General features: G+C 44.3%; 1 protein-coding gene across 5 annotated transcripts in view; it reads left to right on the top strand.

Moving 5' to 3' along the window:
- Positions 1-222: 222 nt before the first annotated feature.
- Positions 223-15758, top strand: part of PLPP1 (phospholipid phosphatase 1) — a 90108-nt gene continuing 74572 nt past the window's right edge. Inside the window, exon 1 of one of the 5 annotated variants that reach the window (XM_002714037.5) lies at positions 223-763. In XM_002714037.5, the coding sequence (XP_002714083.1) occupies positions 706-763 (58 nt within the window). In that variant the 5' untranslated portion in view covers positions 223-705. Of the gene's footprint in view, positions 882-15758 lie in introns of all 5 variants that reach the window. The other 4 variants (XM_008262216.4, XM_051853467.2, XM_017344720.3 and 1 more) reach the window with 4 other exon arrangements.

The following is a 15758-nucleotide window of genomic DNA, read 5'->3' as shown; positions in this document are numbered from 1 at the left end:
GCTCTGCTTTGAGAGCTACCGCGCTCAGCAGCCAGGCCTGAGGTGGGCGGAGTTCGGAGACCACCAGGAGAACGGCCAGTCCGAGCAAAGGTTCTTCGCCTGGCACCGGTGACGCCCCCCGCCCCACCCGCCACCCGGCGCCCAGCTCCGGTCGGGACTCCGCAGGTCGGGCGGGGCGGGGCCGGCGGCGCTGATTGGCTGCCCGCCCGGCCTGGGCGCCCCGGCCCCGCCCCTGCCGCTTTCCTGCAGCCCGCGAGGCCGCGCGCTGGCCGATCCCGCGCTGCCCGGCGGGAGGGGCCCGAGCCCGCGTTCCTCCTCCCTACCGGTCCCCATCCTTAAAGCAAGAGTCCGAACGCCCCGCCTGTTGGAGAGGGCGCCGGGATCCGGACGGCCAGCAGCCGGGACAGGGCCGGGGCAGGCCGACCGAGGAGGGCCTGAGGTGACAGAGCTGCCGCGGCTGGCACGCGAGCGTGCCGGCCCTGACCGAGTGTTTGCGGGCGCTCTGAGGGGAGGGGTCCCGGGCGCCATTGCTGGCGGTCGTAGCGCCGCCCGGTCCCAGGTCCTCCCTCGGTCGCTCTCCTCCGGCTGGAAGGGGCCGTGCTCGGGGCCGTCGCCAGCCCTTGGCTCGGTCTAGAGAATCGGGCGCCTCGGCCGCCGGCCCGCAGCTCCGTCCGCCGCCCGCGCCGGGCAGCCGCGGCCGAGACCATGTTTGACAAGACGCGGCTGCCGTACGTGGCCCTCGATGTGCTCTGCGTGTTGCTGGGTACGTACGCGCCGCCTGCCCGAGGGGCGTGTGCGCGCGGGCCCGGGTGGGCTGCGCATCGGTGCGGGCCGTAGCCGCCGGGAGGGGACTCGCGCAGAGCCTTGGGGCCGGCTTGGGGGTGTGTATGAGTGTGTGCTGTGTGTGTGTGTGTGTGTGCGTGCGTGTGCCTGGTGCGCGCGCCGGGGACGGCTTCGGCAGCCCGGGTCCCCGCTTCGCAGCCTGCACCCCAGCTCCCGCGCGGCCGCCGCTGGCTGTCTGTCGCCCGCCGGTGCGCTGAGCCCAGCTCTTCTTGGTGGCTGTTCCCGCCTGTGCGCTCGGTGCCTCGCTCCTGTTCTCTGTTTCCCGTTCCACTGCAGCCGAGCAGGGTGGGCTCCTCTCCTCTCGCGGAGGGAAGCCTGGACACTGGCTCCCCAGGTTCAGGAGCGAAAACGGGAGGTTGGATGCGCAGGGGCTTCTCAGTAGCAGGCGCCAGCGCCTGGTTTATCGCAACTTGGGAGAAGCAGTTTAATTTTTTCGGCTATAAAAGGCGAGAACGTTCCTAATTAGAAGGTGCTGGCAGGTTGTAAATTACCAGGTTACCAGCGAGGGTGAGGGTGCCGAGTTTCTGCCTGTAGGGCCGAGGAAGCGTGCTGCTCGGGACCGGGAGGCTACCGCAGCCCTGCTGCTGGTTCCCTCTGCGCCCAGACCTTGCCCCGGTGTCGCGTTCCGTCCCCTGGGACAGCCCCGCCGGGAGCACTAGACTTTCTGTAGCCGCAGTGCGTTTGGCGTTGTCTGATGAGAAGGGTTCGGTTCTTAAGTTTCCGGTTGCCAGGGGCTCCTTTCTTTTGACAAGAGAGCATTGGGATTTTCCGGATAAGGGTTAGGCGTTGGAAGGAGTAGTTTTCACCTTTTTAAAAGAAGCATTGTGAAAGGTAGTTAGGTTTGTGAACTATGTATGTGTTATGGAAAAACAGCAACCAGAAGACCTGCTCCGGGTCTGCGGAGTCCAACCCGTGTTTCAGTAGTGGAAGCGGTAGTAGACCTGGCTGCTTCTCGGGGTCGGGGACCATGGACCAGCATCCTGGGTGCAAGTGTGCACCCTGGCTTCCCCCGGGGTAATTCCACTCTCCTGCTTCGAACCTGCCCGCCTGTGTGCTAGCAGTCGTGTATTACAGATTCTCTATCACCTTTTTTTTTTTTTTAAGAATAAAGAATTCCCTTTTGTTATTTATGCAGGTTCTTTAATGTCTACCAAAACTTTTCCTCTATAGCTCCTCAATGAATTTTAGGAATTGTTTAGTAAAGGAGGAATGCAAGTTGGAATACTATCTCCCTAGAAACAGAAATAATCTTTTCAGATGTCAGGACATATTAATGATGGTAATTAAAATATACTCAAACTTATTTGCAGTGAAAAGTTTACTTTTGGTAAAGATGTTAAATGTTTGAACTTGTCTAGTTTCATTTGTACTCAGTGTGAGGTTTCATTTGTATTTTAGTGAAGGGAGAGGAAAATGCTCAATCATAAGTAATATTGGTAATTTGCTACATATTGCGTATTATCTGGATTATATATAAACTTCCCCTTTCCCCATTTTGTGGGAGTTACTCGTTTATAAAACAATATCTTTTTTCTGTGGGCCAAATAACTTATTAGGAGGAATGAAACATAATACATACTACTATGAGGTAGCTGAAGCTAATATTGCTAAACGCAAACACTGTGAGAAATCTGTGTGTGTGTGTATGTGTGTGTGTGTGTTTAAATTCATGTATAGTAGGGGAAACTATTTGCAGTAAAATTTATTTTTTTAAAGATTTATTTATTTATTTGAAAGGTAGAATTAGAGAGGCAGAGAGAGAGAGGTCTTCCATTTGCTGGTTCACTCCCCAGATGGCCGCAACTGCTGGAGCTGGCCGAGCTGCAGCCGAAGCCAGGAGCTTCTTCTGGGTCTCCCACATGGGTGCGGGGGCCAAGGACTTGGGCCATCTTTTACTGCTTTCCCAGGCCACAGCAGAGAGCTGGATTGGAAGTGGAGCCGCCGAGACTCAAAGTGGTGCTCATATGGGATGCTGCCACTGCAGGTGGCAGCTTTACCTGCCACGCCACAGTGCTGGCCCCCTATGCAATACAATTTTATAAATGATAGGTTTGTGTAGTCTGTATCTTCACTGTTACATAAATATCACTTAGTTGTCCTGTAGAGGTTAAGAGTAATTCTATTGCTGCATTGGCCTTAGAGTTGTAGGAATATGATAGCTCTCAAAAAAAAAAAAAAAAAACTGTATTCACAATTTTAATTATCATTGGTGGTTTTGCAGAAATCTTGCTTTGGCGACTTATGCCTTAAGTTTGTTTGAAAAAAGACTATTTGGAACATATTTTTCACAATTTGCATATTATTGGAATTTCTTTTAAAGTAATATGTTATGAAGGTAAACTCAGAATTTCCTTTTCCCCAGTAGAAAATGACACTGTTTTGCTGACTAATTTGACTTAGATTTATGAGATGACACTAAATGTAACCACATCAGCATTCATTACAGATAGCAATGAAAGGGAACAGTGGTCCAGGAGACCCAAGACTTCTTCATGCTGACTGTTTGGAGGACATAGCTTTTAGAGTGAACTCACCTTTGTAGTAGAGTCTAAAGATCATACTATATTTGGTTTTTATTCACCTTACTGACTGCAGAAGATTGGCAGCCTAAAATTAGGGTAGTTTGAAGAGGATTATGAACTTGGTATTAACTTTGTCCTTTTTCATGGAGTATCTACAGGTAAGAGTTTACTATAACAACAGAAAGATGATTAAGCACTTCTTAAGTACAGGGTTATGTGAAAGTGATTCATAATTATAATGTGAATATGTTCCAGATTCTGTTAATGACACCCCAACATATCCACTTTAATATGATGATGTTACATGATTTTGTTACACAACAACTTTATAATTTTACCAGGGGTGATGTCTGTGGAAGTAATCATTAAATATGCACACACTCTCTCTTTCTCTGTGTGTGTATGTTTGTTTTTCCTTTATAAGTCATGTTTTTCCTTTATAAGTCATCTTTCCCATCAGTGGGAAACATGAATTTCCATGTACATGCCCGATTATTAGTTCCTTCAGTGGATCTAGTAGATCCTTGGAGAGAGAATGAAAGTTCTGAGAGAGAATGTGAGTTTGATTAATATCCTGAAATGAAGCATCATCTTGCCATCTTCCTGTTTTTTGGTAAATGGTTCTTTGGCAGTAGAAAAGGCCATATGCATGAGAACATGAGTCACTTTCTGTAGGGTGTATGAAGAAAGCTGCCCTACACAAAATGATGGTAGGCTGGGATGAAGGTAGCTGTTAAACCATGTCCTGAATACAACTTACACTGTTTGATTGGTAAGGGTCATTCTAGATCTTTGCCACAGTGGCATTATGCTGATAGTTAATGGTCTCTGAGTCCATTAATTGACACAGTGCACATTGATTGAAGGTCAGCTTTGTACCAGGGACATAAGGATGAGTAAGACTCCCTACCCTAGAGGAGTCAGAGTCTAACAAGGGAGAAACAAATGACAGGTCATAATACATTATGATATGTGCAGTAATGCAGTTATGGGCTAACTTTGAGCACAGAGAACCTTATGTTAGATCTGCTCCATTAAAGATAAATGGCGGGGCCAGCAATGTGATGCAGCAGGTGGGGCTGCCACCTGCAGTGCTGGCATCCCATATGGGTGCTGGTTCAAGTCCTGGCTGCTCTACTTCCGATTCAGCTCTGCACCTGCATTGGGGACCCAGAAGAAGCTCCTGGCTTTGGATAGGTGCAACTCCAGCTGTGGTGGCCATCTGCGGAGTGAACCAGTGGATGGAAGACCTCTTTTTTGTTTTTTTTTTTTTTTTTTTAAAGAGGGGCAGGTGTTGTGGCATGGTGGGTTAACGCCCTGGGCTGAAGCACTGGCATCCCATATGGATGCCAGTTCAAGTCCCAGCTGCTCCTCTTCCAATCCAGCTCTCTGCTATGTCCTGGGAAAGCAGTAAAAGATGGTCCAAGTCCTTGGGCCCCTGCACCCATGTGGGAGACCAGGAGGAAGCTCCTGGCTCCTGGCTTCGGATCAGTGCAGCTCCAGCCATTGCAGCCAGTTGGGGAGTGAACCATCAGATGGAGGCTCTCTGTCTCTCTCTCTGCCTCTCCTCTCTCTGTGTAACTCTGACTTGCAAATAAAAATAAATAAATCTTTTAAAAAAAAAGGTAAGTGGCTTGACAGAAAGGCAAACAAACCAAAGAAAAAGGAGATGCAGAAATGCTAGAAGTTATTTGGAATTAGTCTTTGACTAGTGTGGTTTGTGTGTGTGTGTGTGTAATTTATTTATTTTTCTATTCCAAATTGTTGTAGAGTTGTAGGAACCCAAGTGAGTGCCTATGTTTATGATTTACTTGCTGGTGGTCCCATGATGTCTAGCAGGTTTCGATGGAACTGGTAAAACTTTCCCCATCTGCCTGTCTTTTGCTGTGTGGCAGTCATTTAGGATACCTTTCTGCCTATTCTGCATTTACCCCTCTACTTATTTTCTACACCCTGCTCTATGGTGTGGGAATGGACTTCTCGTGGTTATGTCTACTGAGCTTTTGCTCTTTGATCTCTGGTTGGCTTGCTCTTCATGAGGGTACGTCAGCAGGAGTTCTGAAAGAGCCAGTCTCTTCTGGATTTTGTGTTGCTAGGGTTGTTCTGTGTTTTGTGAGTAGGTCACTCTTCAGTGGCCATTTCTACCACTTAGAGATCTTTCTGGATTCTGGTAACCCTTCTCTTCGCCCCTTTAGAGCTAGAGATGATGGCTTCCTGATGTTGCTAGCCTGAGGTTTTGCTGCCATCCATTGCTGCTTTTCCTAAAGTCTGTTTATATATTTAATTAAAAAATGCTTTTTGTATGTCTTTTTCTTTTTTTCAGTATTTTAGATGATCACTTTTTTGAAGCATATTTTATTTAAGACCTGTTCATTTTTCATCTACTTGAAAGGCAGAGCTATGGAGTAGGGGAGAGAGAGAAAGAGATTGATCTTCAATCTGCTGTTCACTCCTCAGATGCAAGTCCAAGACTGGGCCTGGCTGAGGCCAGCAGCTCAGAACTCTGTCCAGTTCTTCCGTGTGGGTGGCAGGGTCGCAAGCACTTGTGAGCCATCATCATCTACTGCCTCCCAGGATGCGTTAGCAGGAAGCTGGATCAGAAGCAAAAGGGTTGGGCCTCAAACCAAGCACTGCTGTATGGGATGTGGGCTTCCCTAATGGTGACTTAACCCTCTGCACCACAGGGTACAGCCCTGCTTATACCTTTGAAAATGGTATTTCATTAAATTCTCTTGCTGTTTATTTATTTATTTATTTATTTTTGGCCAGGACACTAGTGGTAATACCTTTTGTGCCCAAGACAGATTTGAGGTAGCTTTCCTTTCTGTACTAATTACAGTTGCCCTTAATAGCAGGTATAAACAGGAACTCATGGCTCCAAAATTGGCTTTCTTAGGAGGGAGGGGAGTTACAGTTGTGTCCATATGCTCTGAATGTGGTATCACCATTATGCAAATCAAAGTCAATAGAATAAAATCTGGCAGCAGACATATTGGCAGCCAATACTAGGTGGTTGTGGAATCCCTGTTATTTGTTCTACTCCAGTACTTATCTCAAATATTGAGATAATTGTGTGATGTTGCGTGTCATCACCATAATTCTGACATTATTCTACCAGTTATTCTTCAATGCCCCACCCCCGCCATGTTCTCTTTCCAAACCACTATCTGTTCCTTTCATCAAGGGAGAAAAAGTCATGTATTTTGGAAAGAATCTTAGTTTGCTAAAGAGTCTCAGAAGCATTTTATGCTTTGCTTTTCTGCTAATGTTTGTTCATTTAGTCATTTCCAGCACACTTCTGTGACTATCTAGTGGGCATTGTGTTAGGCACTGAAGATAAAAGTAAGTAAATAAACAAATAGGACACAGTGCCTATCCTGACCACTTCCCAGTTCAGCTTGTATTAACTAATGTTGAGGAAACTTCTTTTGCTTCTGATGAAAGTTTGCTGGTTTTGTTTCTCCATCTAATTTGACTTTTTTCTTCTAGCCACTGAAGGAGGGAAGGAATCTCAAAAAATGAACAAAAATTTGTCAGACTGGCATATTCTTGGGTCAGAATGGAATCCTGTTGCAGGACTTTTTCTTCATTTAAATGAGTAGTTTGAAACAAAAGCAGGAGCTTGGAGGAAATTGCTTCTATTTGGCTGTACTTGGTTTCAAGCAGTTGAGTTTTAGCTTAAATTTACCTCGCTTGGAATAGAGTATGGAAAAATTGAGAGTACTTTCCCCCTATAGGTTTTATGAAATGTAATTATATTCTCTTTGAATCATATCCTTTTGGGAATTCAGGGATATGCTATGAATCTTTGTTAATCTCTTTCTCATTTAGTCATTTTTGGTTGAACTCTACCCAGTTTGGGGAATTATTCTGATTTTTTAAAAATAATAAATAAATAAGTTTAAATTAACAATTTAAACTTAAGTGTTTAGAAAAAACACTCTGGTTTCTCTTCAGATCGTATAAATCTTTCATCTTTTACTAAAAAGATAGAAAAGTTGCCAGCAAAAGTCACTAACCTCTTAGATTTTAGGTGACCTAGTTAACATGTAGCTTCAACTTTTATGGAAAGGAATTTGGAATGTCAGCTGTCTACTTCTTCCTAATTTAGGTGCCTTAATTCAGCATTTGGAATGAAAATATACAGTCTGTACAACAGGTTAAGTAGGGACTATATAGATTCTGTTTTGTCTTATTTTTGTTTCAAAAAGGAATTGACCATCCAGAGATTATGAATGGTTACAAACAGCTTTCTTTCCCCTTGTCCTTCTCTCTCCTTTTAACTTTCTTTTTTTCACTCCTCTCCCTACTTTCCCTTTGGTTTTCCTTCTTCTCTTCAACCTCTTATTGCTTAGGTTTAAAGTCCAGATGGCTCAGGCAGCGTTATTTTTCACTTAGCTGAAGTTAGTCTAAAGTTGGAAAGGGTTCATTTATAAAGTATATGGGGTTTTTCTTTAAAATGTTAGAGCCAGCATATTCCAGTGATGGACTTGGGACCAGACTGCCTAGATCCAAAGCTCAGCTGTGTGGCCAGTTTCCCCCTTGTGCTTCTTTCTTCTGTATGATAAAGGTAGGGAACTCCTATGATTGTTGAGACGTAATTGAGTCAATATGTAAAGTAAGTGGAGAAGTGCCTTGCATTTAGTATGTATGTGTTTGTCAAGTAAAATAATCCTTTATAACCCTACCACCTGTAACATAATGACTATATTAGTGGAACTAGTAACATCAACTGGTTTCGTCTTAGTTACAAAAATAGACTTTAAAATGTTTCCCATGATTGCTCATGGAATGCCTTTGAAATTTAGTGTTTCAGTCATGTATAAAAACCACTTATATGATCTCAAAGTAGTAGTAATCCCAGCTATGGTGGAAATTGATCTGTGTAGTTCTGTAGTCCAGTATAATTAAACAAATGGAAAAAGTGTTACTTTATGCAGTCAAAAGTCTTGAATTTCAGCTTACTGCAGAAAACAGAGGTAGCTACACCTTTACTGTTTTTATTGCCAAGGTCTTGGGAATGGCTACTCTCTTTGTTAAAAAAAAAATCACATTCGTATTTTTTAAAATTTTAATTAGTTTTTAACAAATTCAGTGTGATTTGTAGATACAATTCTAAAAAGATGATTATATTCCCATCTGCCCACCTACCATCCCTCCCTTCCTTTAAAAGAATTGTTTCTCACTGATATTTTATTTTCTTATTTATCTTTTTAAAGAGGCTTTTATTTATTTGAAAGACAGAATTACAGAGAGAGATTTTTCCATCCTTGGGCCATCTTCTGCTTCTTCCAGGTGCATTATCAGGGAGGTGGATCAGAAATGGAGCAGGCAGGATTTGAACTGGCAGCCAAATGGGATGGTGGTGGTGTAAGCAGTGGCTTAACTCACTATACTTTTTTTTTTTTTAAAGATTTATTTATTTATTACTTGAAAGGCAGAGTTGCAGATAGAGAGGTCTTTAATTCACTGGTTCACTCCCCAAATGGCCACAATGGCTGGAGCTGTGCTGATCTGAAGTCAGGAGCCAGGAACTTCTTCCGGGTCTCCCACGTGGGTACAGGGGCCCAAGGACTTGGGCCATCTTCTACTGCTTTCCCAGGCCACAGCAGAGAGCTGGATCGGAAGTGGAACAGCTGGGACTTGAACTGGCGCCCATTTCTATGGAATGCTGGCACTGCAGGTGGTGGCTTTACTCACTACACCACAGCACAGGCCCCGCTAAGACTTTTGAATGAACTTAATTGTACGTTCTCATTTGTGTGAATTCTGTGTTTGAATTCCTCTCTGCAGTTAAGTGGACAGCAACGAAAAACCTATTGTGTAAAGCCTCTCTATACTTTCTTTTCCTCTTATCCTTTTTACAAGTATTTTTTTTTTTTTTTAAGATTTTATTTATGTACTTGAGAGGCAAAGTTACAGACAGAGGGAGAGTCAGAGAGAGAGAGATCTTCCATCCACTGGTTCACTCCCCAAATGGCTGCAATGGCCAGAGCTGGGCTGACCTGAAGCCAGGAGCCAGGAGCTTTTCCAGGTCTTCCACACGGTTGAGGGGGCCGAAGCTCTTGGACTATCTTCTGCTGATTTCACAGGCTATCAGCAAGGAACTAGATTGGAAGTGGAGCAGCCAGTGCTTGAACTGGTACCCATATGGTATGATGGTGCCACAGGCAGATGCTTAAACTTCTAGGCCATAGCACCAGCCTCCAAGTATTTATTTTGATGCAAGGTATCCTGAAATTACTTATGTTGTGTGAGCACAATATAAAGTTTTGCTTAAGCAAACTGTTTGATTTTTGCATCATCTTTCACTTTAGGGGATGGAAGTCTCAAGTCCTCTGAGGACGGGATATTAATTGGCATTTAAGGATGAAAATGAGTTGGCCTTGGAGGAGCTATGGGAAGATTCCAGACATAGGGAAGATCAGATGTTGAGGGCCAGGGGGAGAAAGGGCATTCCATAGAAGAGGCTAGTGTGGCTGCAATGTGGTATTGTTTATAGGGGATTTTGTAACATTTATTTTTAAACATCAGGGGGGTAATAATTGATATATAGTGCTCTCCAGGCCTTGTGCAGCCTGTGCAGTCTCAACAGCTTGCTCTGGGGGAGAATAACTTGCTCGTTTTCACTCTGTCGATGCTGGAACTGGGGCTTAGAGTACTTAGAGAATTCACTCAAAGGCAGCCCAGCTGGGAAGTGATGCGATCAGGATTTGGGAATGCATTTTTTAAAAAAGATTTATTTATTTATTTATTGAAAGGCCGAGTAACAGAGACAGAGGGAGAGACAGAACGAGAATCTTAATCTCCTATCCTGATTTACTCCCCAGATGGTTGCAACAAGTGGGCTGGGCCATGCTGAAGCCAGGAGCCTGGAACTCCGGCTGGGTCCCTCGAGGGAATGAGAGGGGCCCAAGCACTTGGGCCATTTTCCGCTGCTTCCCCAGGCCATTTGCAGGGAGCTAGATCAGAAGTGGAGCAGCCAGGACATGAACTTGTGGCCATATAGGGTGCCAGTTTCACAGGTAGAGGCTTTACCTGCTACATCACACACTGGCCCCAAGAGACATTTTTTTTTTTTCCCACTATTTCGAACTCCTAGTAGCCATTAAGATTAAGCACCAAGGGTAACTTCTTGGGGAATGTAACTATTTTGCTCTGTTCAATAATACCCTCATCTCTTCCAGTCTTCACAGGAAAGGGAGACCTTTGTCCTTCTCTGTGTTTTGAGTGAATCGTGTACAGAGTTCAGAGTCAACTTTGAGACATTCTAACAGATAGAGTTGGAATGGCTTCACTTAGTCCTGGGTTGTCATGGCTTGGAAATGTTTCCTGAGTCTTTTTCAGGGTGGGGTGTCCAGGAAAATGACATATAGGAAATGTGTAACGGATGAGCTCTTCAGTTAATTGGCAGCTTGTTAAGAGAGATTTTGCCTTGCCTTCTGGTTCATTGGCGTCAGCAATAGGAGAGATGGGTTGGCTGCTTAGGTAACTAGAGAGGTGCCTGAGAAGAAAAGAAAACCATTGTTTTTTTAAGGCCTAGGCTTTACTCTTGATAAATGTTTTACCCAAACCTGTGTAGTCATCACACAATGAAGTATATCGTGGCTAACCTCATTTTATGCTCTGTTATGGGGATACAAAATAGGTGGAAAGAAACCAAAATCTGTGGGTCTCTGATAGCCTCTTGTGTACTGTGAAAGGCAGACTTGTAAGGAATAATGATAATACTCTATGATAAATTACTGGGTGCCTGTTATGTCCTAGCACTGAGATTACTATGAGTGAGTCAGGGTCTCCATTTACAAGACATACATAAACCTTTGTAAGGGGAGATGGGCACATATTTTAATGAAGTCTTTTTTTTTTTTTTTAAAGGGACATTTTCCTGTTTAGTTATTTTGTTTGATAGGGAGAGAAGAGAAGAGAGAGAAATAGGTATCTTCCATCTACTGTTTTACTACCCAAATATTCATAAGAGCTAGGGCTGGGCCAGGCCAAAGTCAGCAGCCAGGGACTCCAGATCTAACAGGCGGGTGGCAAGGACCCAGCCCATTGAGCCATCACCTACTGCCTCCTAGGGTGCATGCTAGCAGGAAGCTGGAATCGTGAGTAGAGTTAGGACTTGAATCCAGGCAATCTGGTATGGAGTGTAGGCATACCAAGTGGCATCCTAACTGCTACACCAAATGCCTACCCAAATGGAGTCTATTTTTATTTCAAATCAATTTCTTAGCCCATTGCTATTATTTTACAGCAGAGAAACCTTTGAGAATATTACTTTTGGCTGGTGCTAAATTTTGGAAAAAATTCCTCTAGAGAGTTCAGAAGGATACCAATCTACATATATTACTAGGTATAAACATTCTACTATCTGTGCTTAGAAAGTGTGTATGCACATGGTAGTCATTCAAATATTTGTTATATGAGTGAGAGGTAGTATTGAGTCAGCCACAATCTTGTGTGACATTGGAGAGGTCATCTCAGTTCTTTATGAATTCATCTAATGAGCAAAAAGCTGGGTGCTACTAGTACATTCTTCATGGTGCTGTGAAATTAGATGAGAGAATATATGAGACAATGTTTGTATTTAGCATAGTCCTGATCTGCAGTAGGCACTCAAATGCTGCTGCTATTGTTGCCATTATCATTATTAAGCTAATAAACTAATTTGGTGTTACTGACACAGTCTTTTAAATGTGATTTCATGTGCTGGTGACTTTTCTTTTGGAAGACTTAGTATAGTCCTAGCTACAGTTGAAACAGCATTGAAACTCGAGCTTGGTTCATATTTGAGTTCCTAGTGCCCAGGTCGTTATAAGAAATGTTTTGATTACTTCCAATTTATTTTTTACTGGAGTCAGCTCAGATAATCTGATTATACTTCTAGGTGACCGGTGTTCCCATGGCTCATAGACAAGCTACCAAATGAAAGTTCATGGTTGCAGAATGGGAAACTAGAAATGGGAATGAGTAAAGATGTTTATGAGGAGGGAGTGGCATGGTTTGGATGGTCATAACTTCTCTTAGTATTCAGTTCCTTAAACATGAGTATTTTGTTTCTTAGATATAAAATGGTCAAGAGCTGACAAATACAGATTGAATGAGCTAAGCAGATCAGTTCTCCTTATAATTTCTTTTGATCAATAAGAAATTATCATGGGGAGGGGGCTGGTGCTGTGGCACAGCGGGTTGATGCCCTGGCTTGAAGCACCGGCATCCCATATGGGTGCCAGTTCAAGACCTGGCTGCTCCACTTCGATCCAGCTCTCTGCTATGGCCTGGGAAAGCATATGGGAGACCCAGAAGAAGCTCCTGGTTCCTGGCTTTGGATCGGCGCAGCTCTGGCTGTTGTGGCCATTTGGGGAGTGAACTATCGGATGGAAGACCTCTCTCTCTCTCTCTCTCTCTCTCTCTCTCTCTCTCCCTCTTTCTCTCTCCCTCTTTCTCTCTCCCTCTTTCTCTCCCTCTTTCTCTTTGTCTTTCTCTTTCTCTCTCTCCTCTCTCTGTGTAACTGACTTTCAAATAAATAAATAAATCTTTAAAAAAAATTTATCATGGGGTGGATGTGTGGCACAGTGGGTTAAACCACTGCTTGAGATACATTCCATATAAAATTTGGACAGTAATGGTCCTTTACCTAAATTATACTAAATATATCACACACATACTTTTTTCAGTGACTGCCACAGGATTTCGGGTTTTTTTTTTATTATTATTATAAAATAGGAAAATTTGGCGGTCGATGTTGTGGCATAGAGGGTTAAGCCACAGCCTGTGATGCTGGCATCCCATATGTGTGCCAGTTGGAGTCCTGGTTGCTCCACTTCCTATCTAGCTCTTTGCTAATGAGCCTGGCAAGGCGTCAGACGATGGTCTGAGTGCTTAGGCTCCTGGCTGTTGTGGTTGTTGGGGAGTGAACCAGTGGATGGAATATTCTATCTCTTCTCTCTTTGTCAGTCTGCCTTTCAAATAAATGAATTAAGTAAATCTTTTTTTAAAAAAGTAAAGACTTTAGACATGGAAAATATCTCTAGGATATTGCCTCGGTGTCACAGAGGGAAGAAGCATTTGTTGTATTTTATTTTTTTGTACCAAAGAGTGTGGCTAAGAGAAAAGAATTTTAAATATGCTCCTTTCCGTGTATTGTCTATGTCTGACCCTATGGCCCAGTTTGAGTAAAGGTATCTTAAACTGTGATGTTATCAAACACTTGTTAGGCAGGTTAAGGGTAATGCTCAACTTTATAGTTAGTGTTGGGTATCTATATTAAAAATTTATGTCCCATGATATGAGTGAAATTCCACGCACTGTGACCTAATGTAGTGTAATTGTTAACCAAATCTGAAAGCAAATAATTAGAAGTTATGAAGGTGAGTTTTTGTGTGGGCTTTGCCCCCTTGCTAAGATTTGACATTGTAGATGGTTTTTCAGTGAGTGGCATCAATTTATTAAGAAGTAAAAGTATGATCTATTGAAAGCCATTGTCTTGGAAGTCAGATTCTAGTCTGACTTTTGCTACTCTGGTCTTCTAAGCTCACATCACTGCTTCATTTAGTCATACGTAAATGAACCTGAGGGTCTGCCTTGCCTTTCTTGCAGGATAGTAGTGGTAAGTGAAACTCTTTATTTTTTTTAAAGATGTATTTATTTGAAAGGTGGAGTTACAGAGAGGCAGAGCCAGAGAGAGGTTTTCATCTGCTGGTTCACTCCCCAAATGGCTGCGATGGGCAGAGCTGGGCCGATCCAGAGCCTGGAGCTTCTTCTGGGTCTTCCACATGGTTGCAGGGGCTCAAGGACCTGAGCCATCTTCTGCATTCTCAGGTCATAGCAGAGAGCTGGATCAGAAGTGGAGGAGCCGGTACTTGAACTGGTGACCATATGGGATGCCAGCACTGTAGGTGGCGGCTTTACCTTCTATGCCACAGCAGCAGCCCCATGAAACTCAATTATTAAGGAGAGTCATTTGTTAGAGAATTTATTGCAGTAGTTGACATCAGTGGACTCAGGATAGGAAGACAAAGAACACATGGTGTACAAGGGGATGTTTTGAGCAACTGCAGCAGAGACTGTGGGAAACCATTTATAAATGTTGCCTGACCAAGAATGGGGTGGCTGTTATTGTCAGCAGGAAATAGGAAAAGACTGAAGATTGGTTGAAGAACTTAAGGAAGCAGTAATATAGGAAAATGGGTCCTGGTACAAAGTAGTGTAGGCTCTCTGCTGTAGTTTCTTCTTTTGCCATGCACAGGTACACAATTCAAAAGGGAACACTGGGGCCAGAGTTCTGGCGTAGGGGTAAAGCTGGTCCCTGTGATGCTGGCATTCCATATAGGCACCAATTTGTGTCCTGGTTTCCCCACTTCTGATCTAGCTCCCTGCTCATGGCCTGGGAAAGGCAGTGGAAGGTGGTCAGGTACTTTGGCCCTTGTCACCCACGTGGGAGGCCCAGATGAAACTCCAGTTCCTGGCTTCTGCCTGGCTCATCCCTGGCTGTTGTGGCCATCTGGGGAGTGAACCAATGGATGAAAGATCTCCCTCTCACTTTTCCCCCTCTCTCTGTAGTTCTGACTTTCAAGTAAATAAATTTTTATTTATTTATTTTTTTGACAAGCAGAGTTAGACAGTGAGAGAGAGGAGAAAGGTCTTCCTTCTGTTGGTTCACCCGCTAAATGGCTGCTATGGCCGGCGCACTGTGCTGATCCAAAGCCAGGAGCCAGGTACCTCCTCCTGGTCTCCCATGCAGGTGCAGGGCTCAAGCACTTGGGCCATCCTCCACTGCCTTCCCGGGCCACAGCAGAGAGCTGGACTGGAAGAGGAGCAACCAGGACAGAACCAGCGCCCCAACCAGGACTAGAACCTGGGGTGCTGGCACCGCAGGTGGAGGATTAGCTAGTGAGCCACGGCGACAGCCTCAAGTAAATAAATCTTAAAAAAAAATTATTTATTATTTGAAAGCAGAGAGACAGTGTGAGAGAGCTCTCATCTGTTGGTTCACTTCCTGAATTTCTACAACAGCTGGGGCTGCGCAAGGGTGAAGCAAGGAACCTGGAACTCTATCCTGGTCTCTCACATGTGGCAGGGACCCGACTGCTTTGACTATCACCTGCTGCTTTCCCAGGTACATTATCAGGGAGCTGGATTGGAAGCAGAGCAGCTGGGACTCTAACTAGCGCTCGTGTGGAATGCTGGCGTTGCAAGTGGTGGCTCATCCTGCTGCACTACAACGCCGGCTCTGGGAATAGGATTTTTAGATTGGTAGTGTAGAGATAGCTGGACTCCCCTTTCAGACCCTCTTTGCTGGTGAGAATAATCGATCAATACATTGTTATTCAAAGTAAGTGTCACCAAGTGTGGAGGAAAGAAATTGGGATTTGAAACCTGGTATTCAAA

The sequence above is a fragment of the Oryctolagus cuniculus genome, chromosome 14 (genome assembly GCF_964237555.1).
Source record: "Oryctolagus cuniculus chromosome 14, mOryCun1.1, whole genome shotgun sequence".
NCBI lineage: Eukaryota > Metazoa > Chordata > Mammalia > Lagomorpha > Leporidae > Oryctolagus > Oryctolagus cuniculus.
This window is presented reverse-complemented; position numbering and strand designations above follow the sequence as displayed.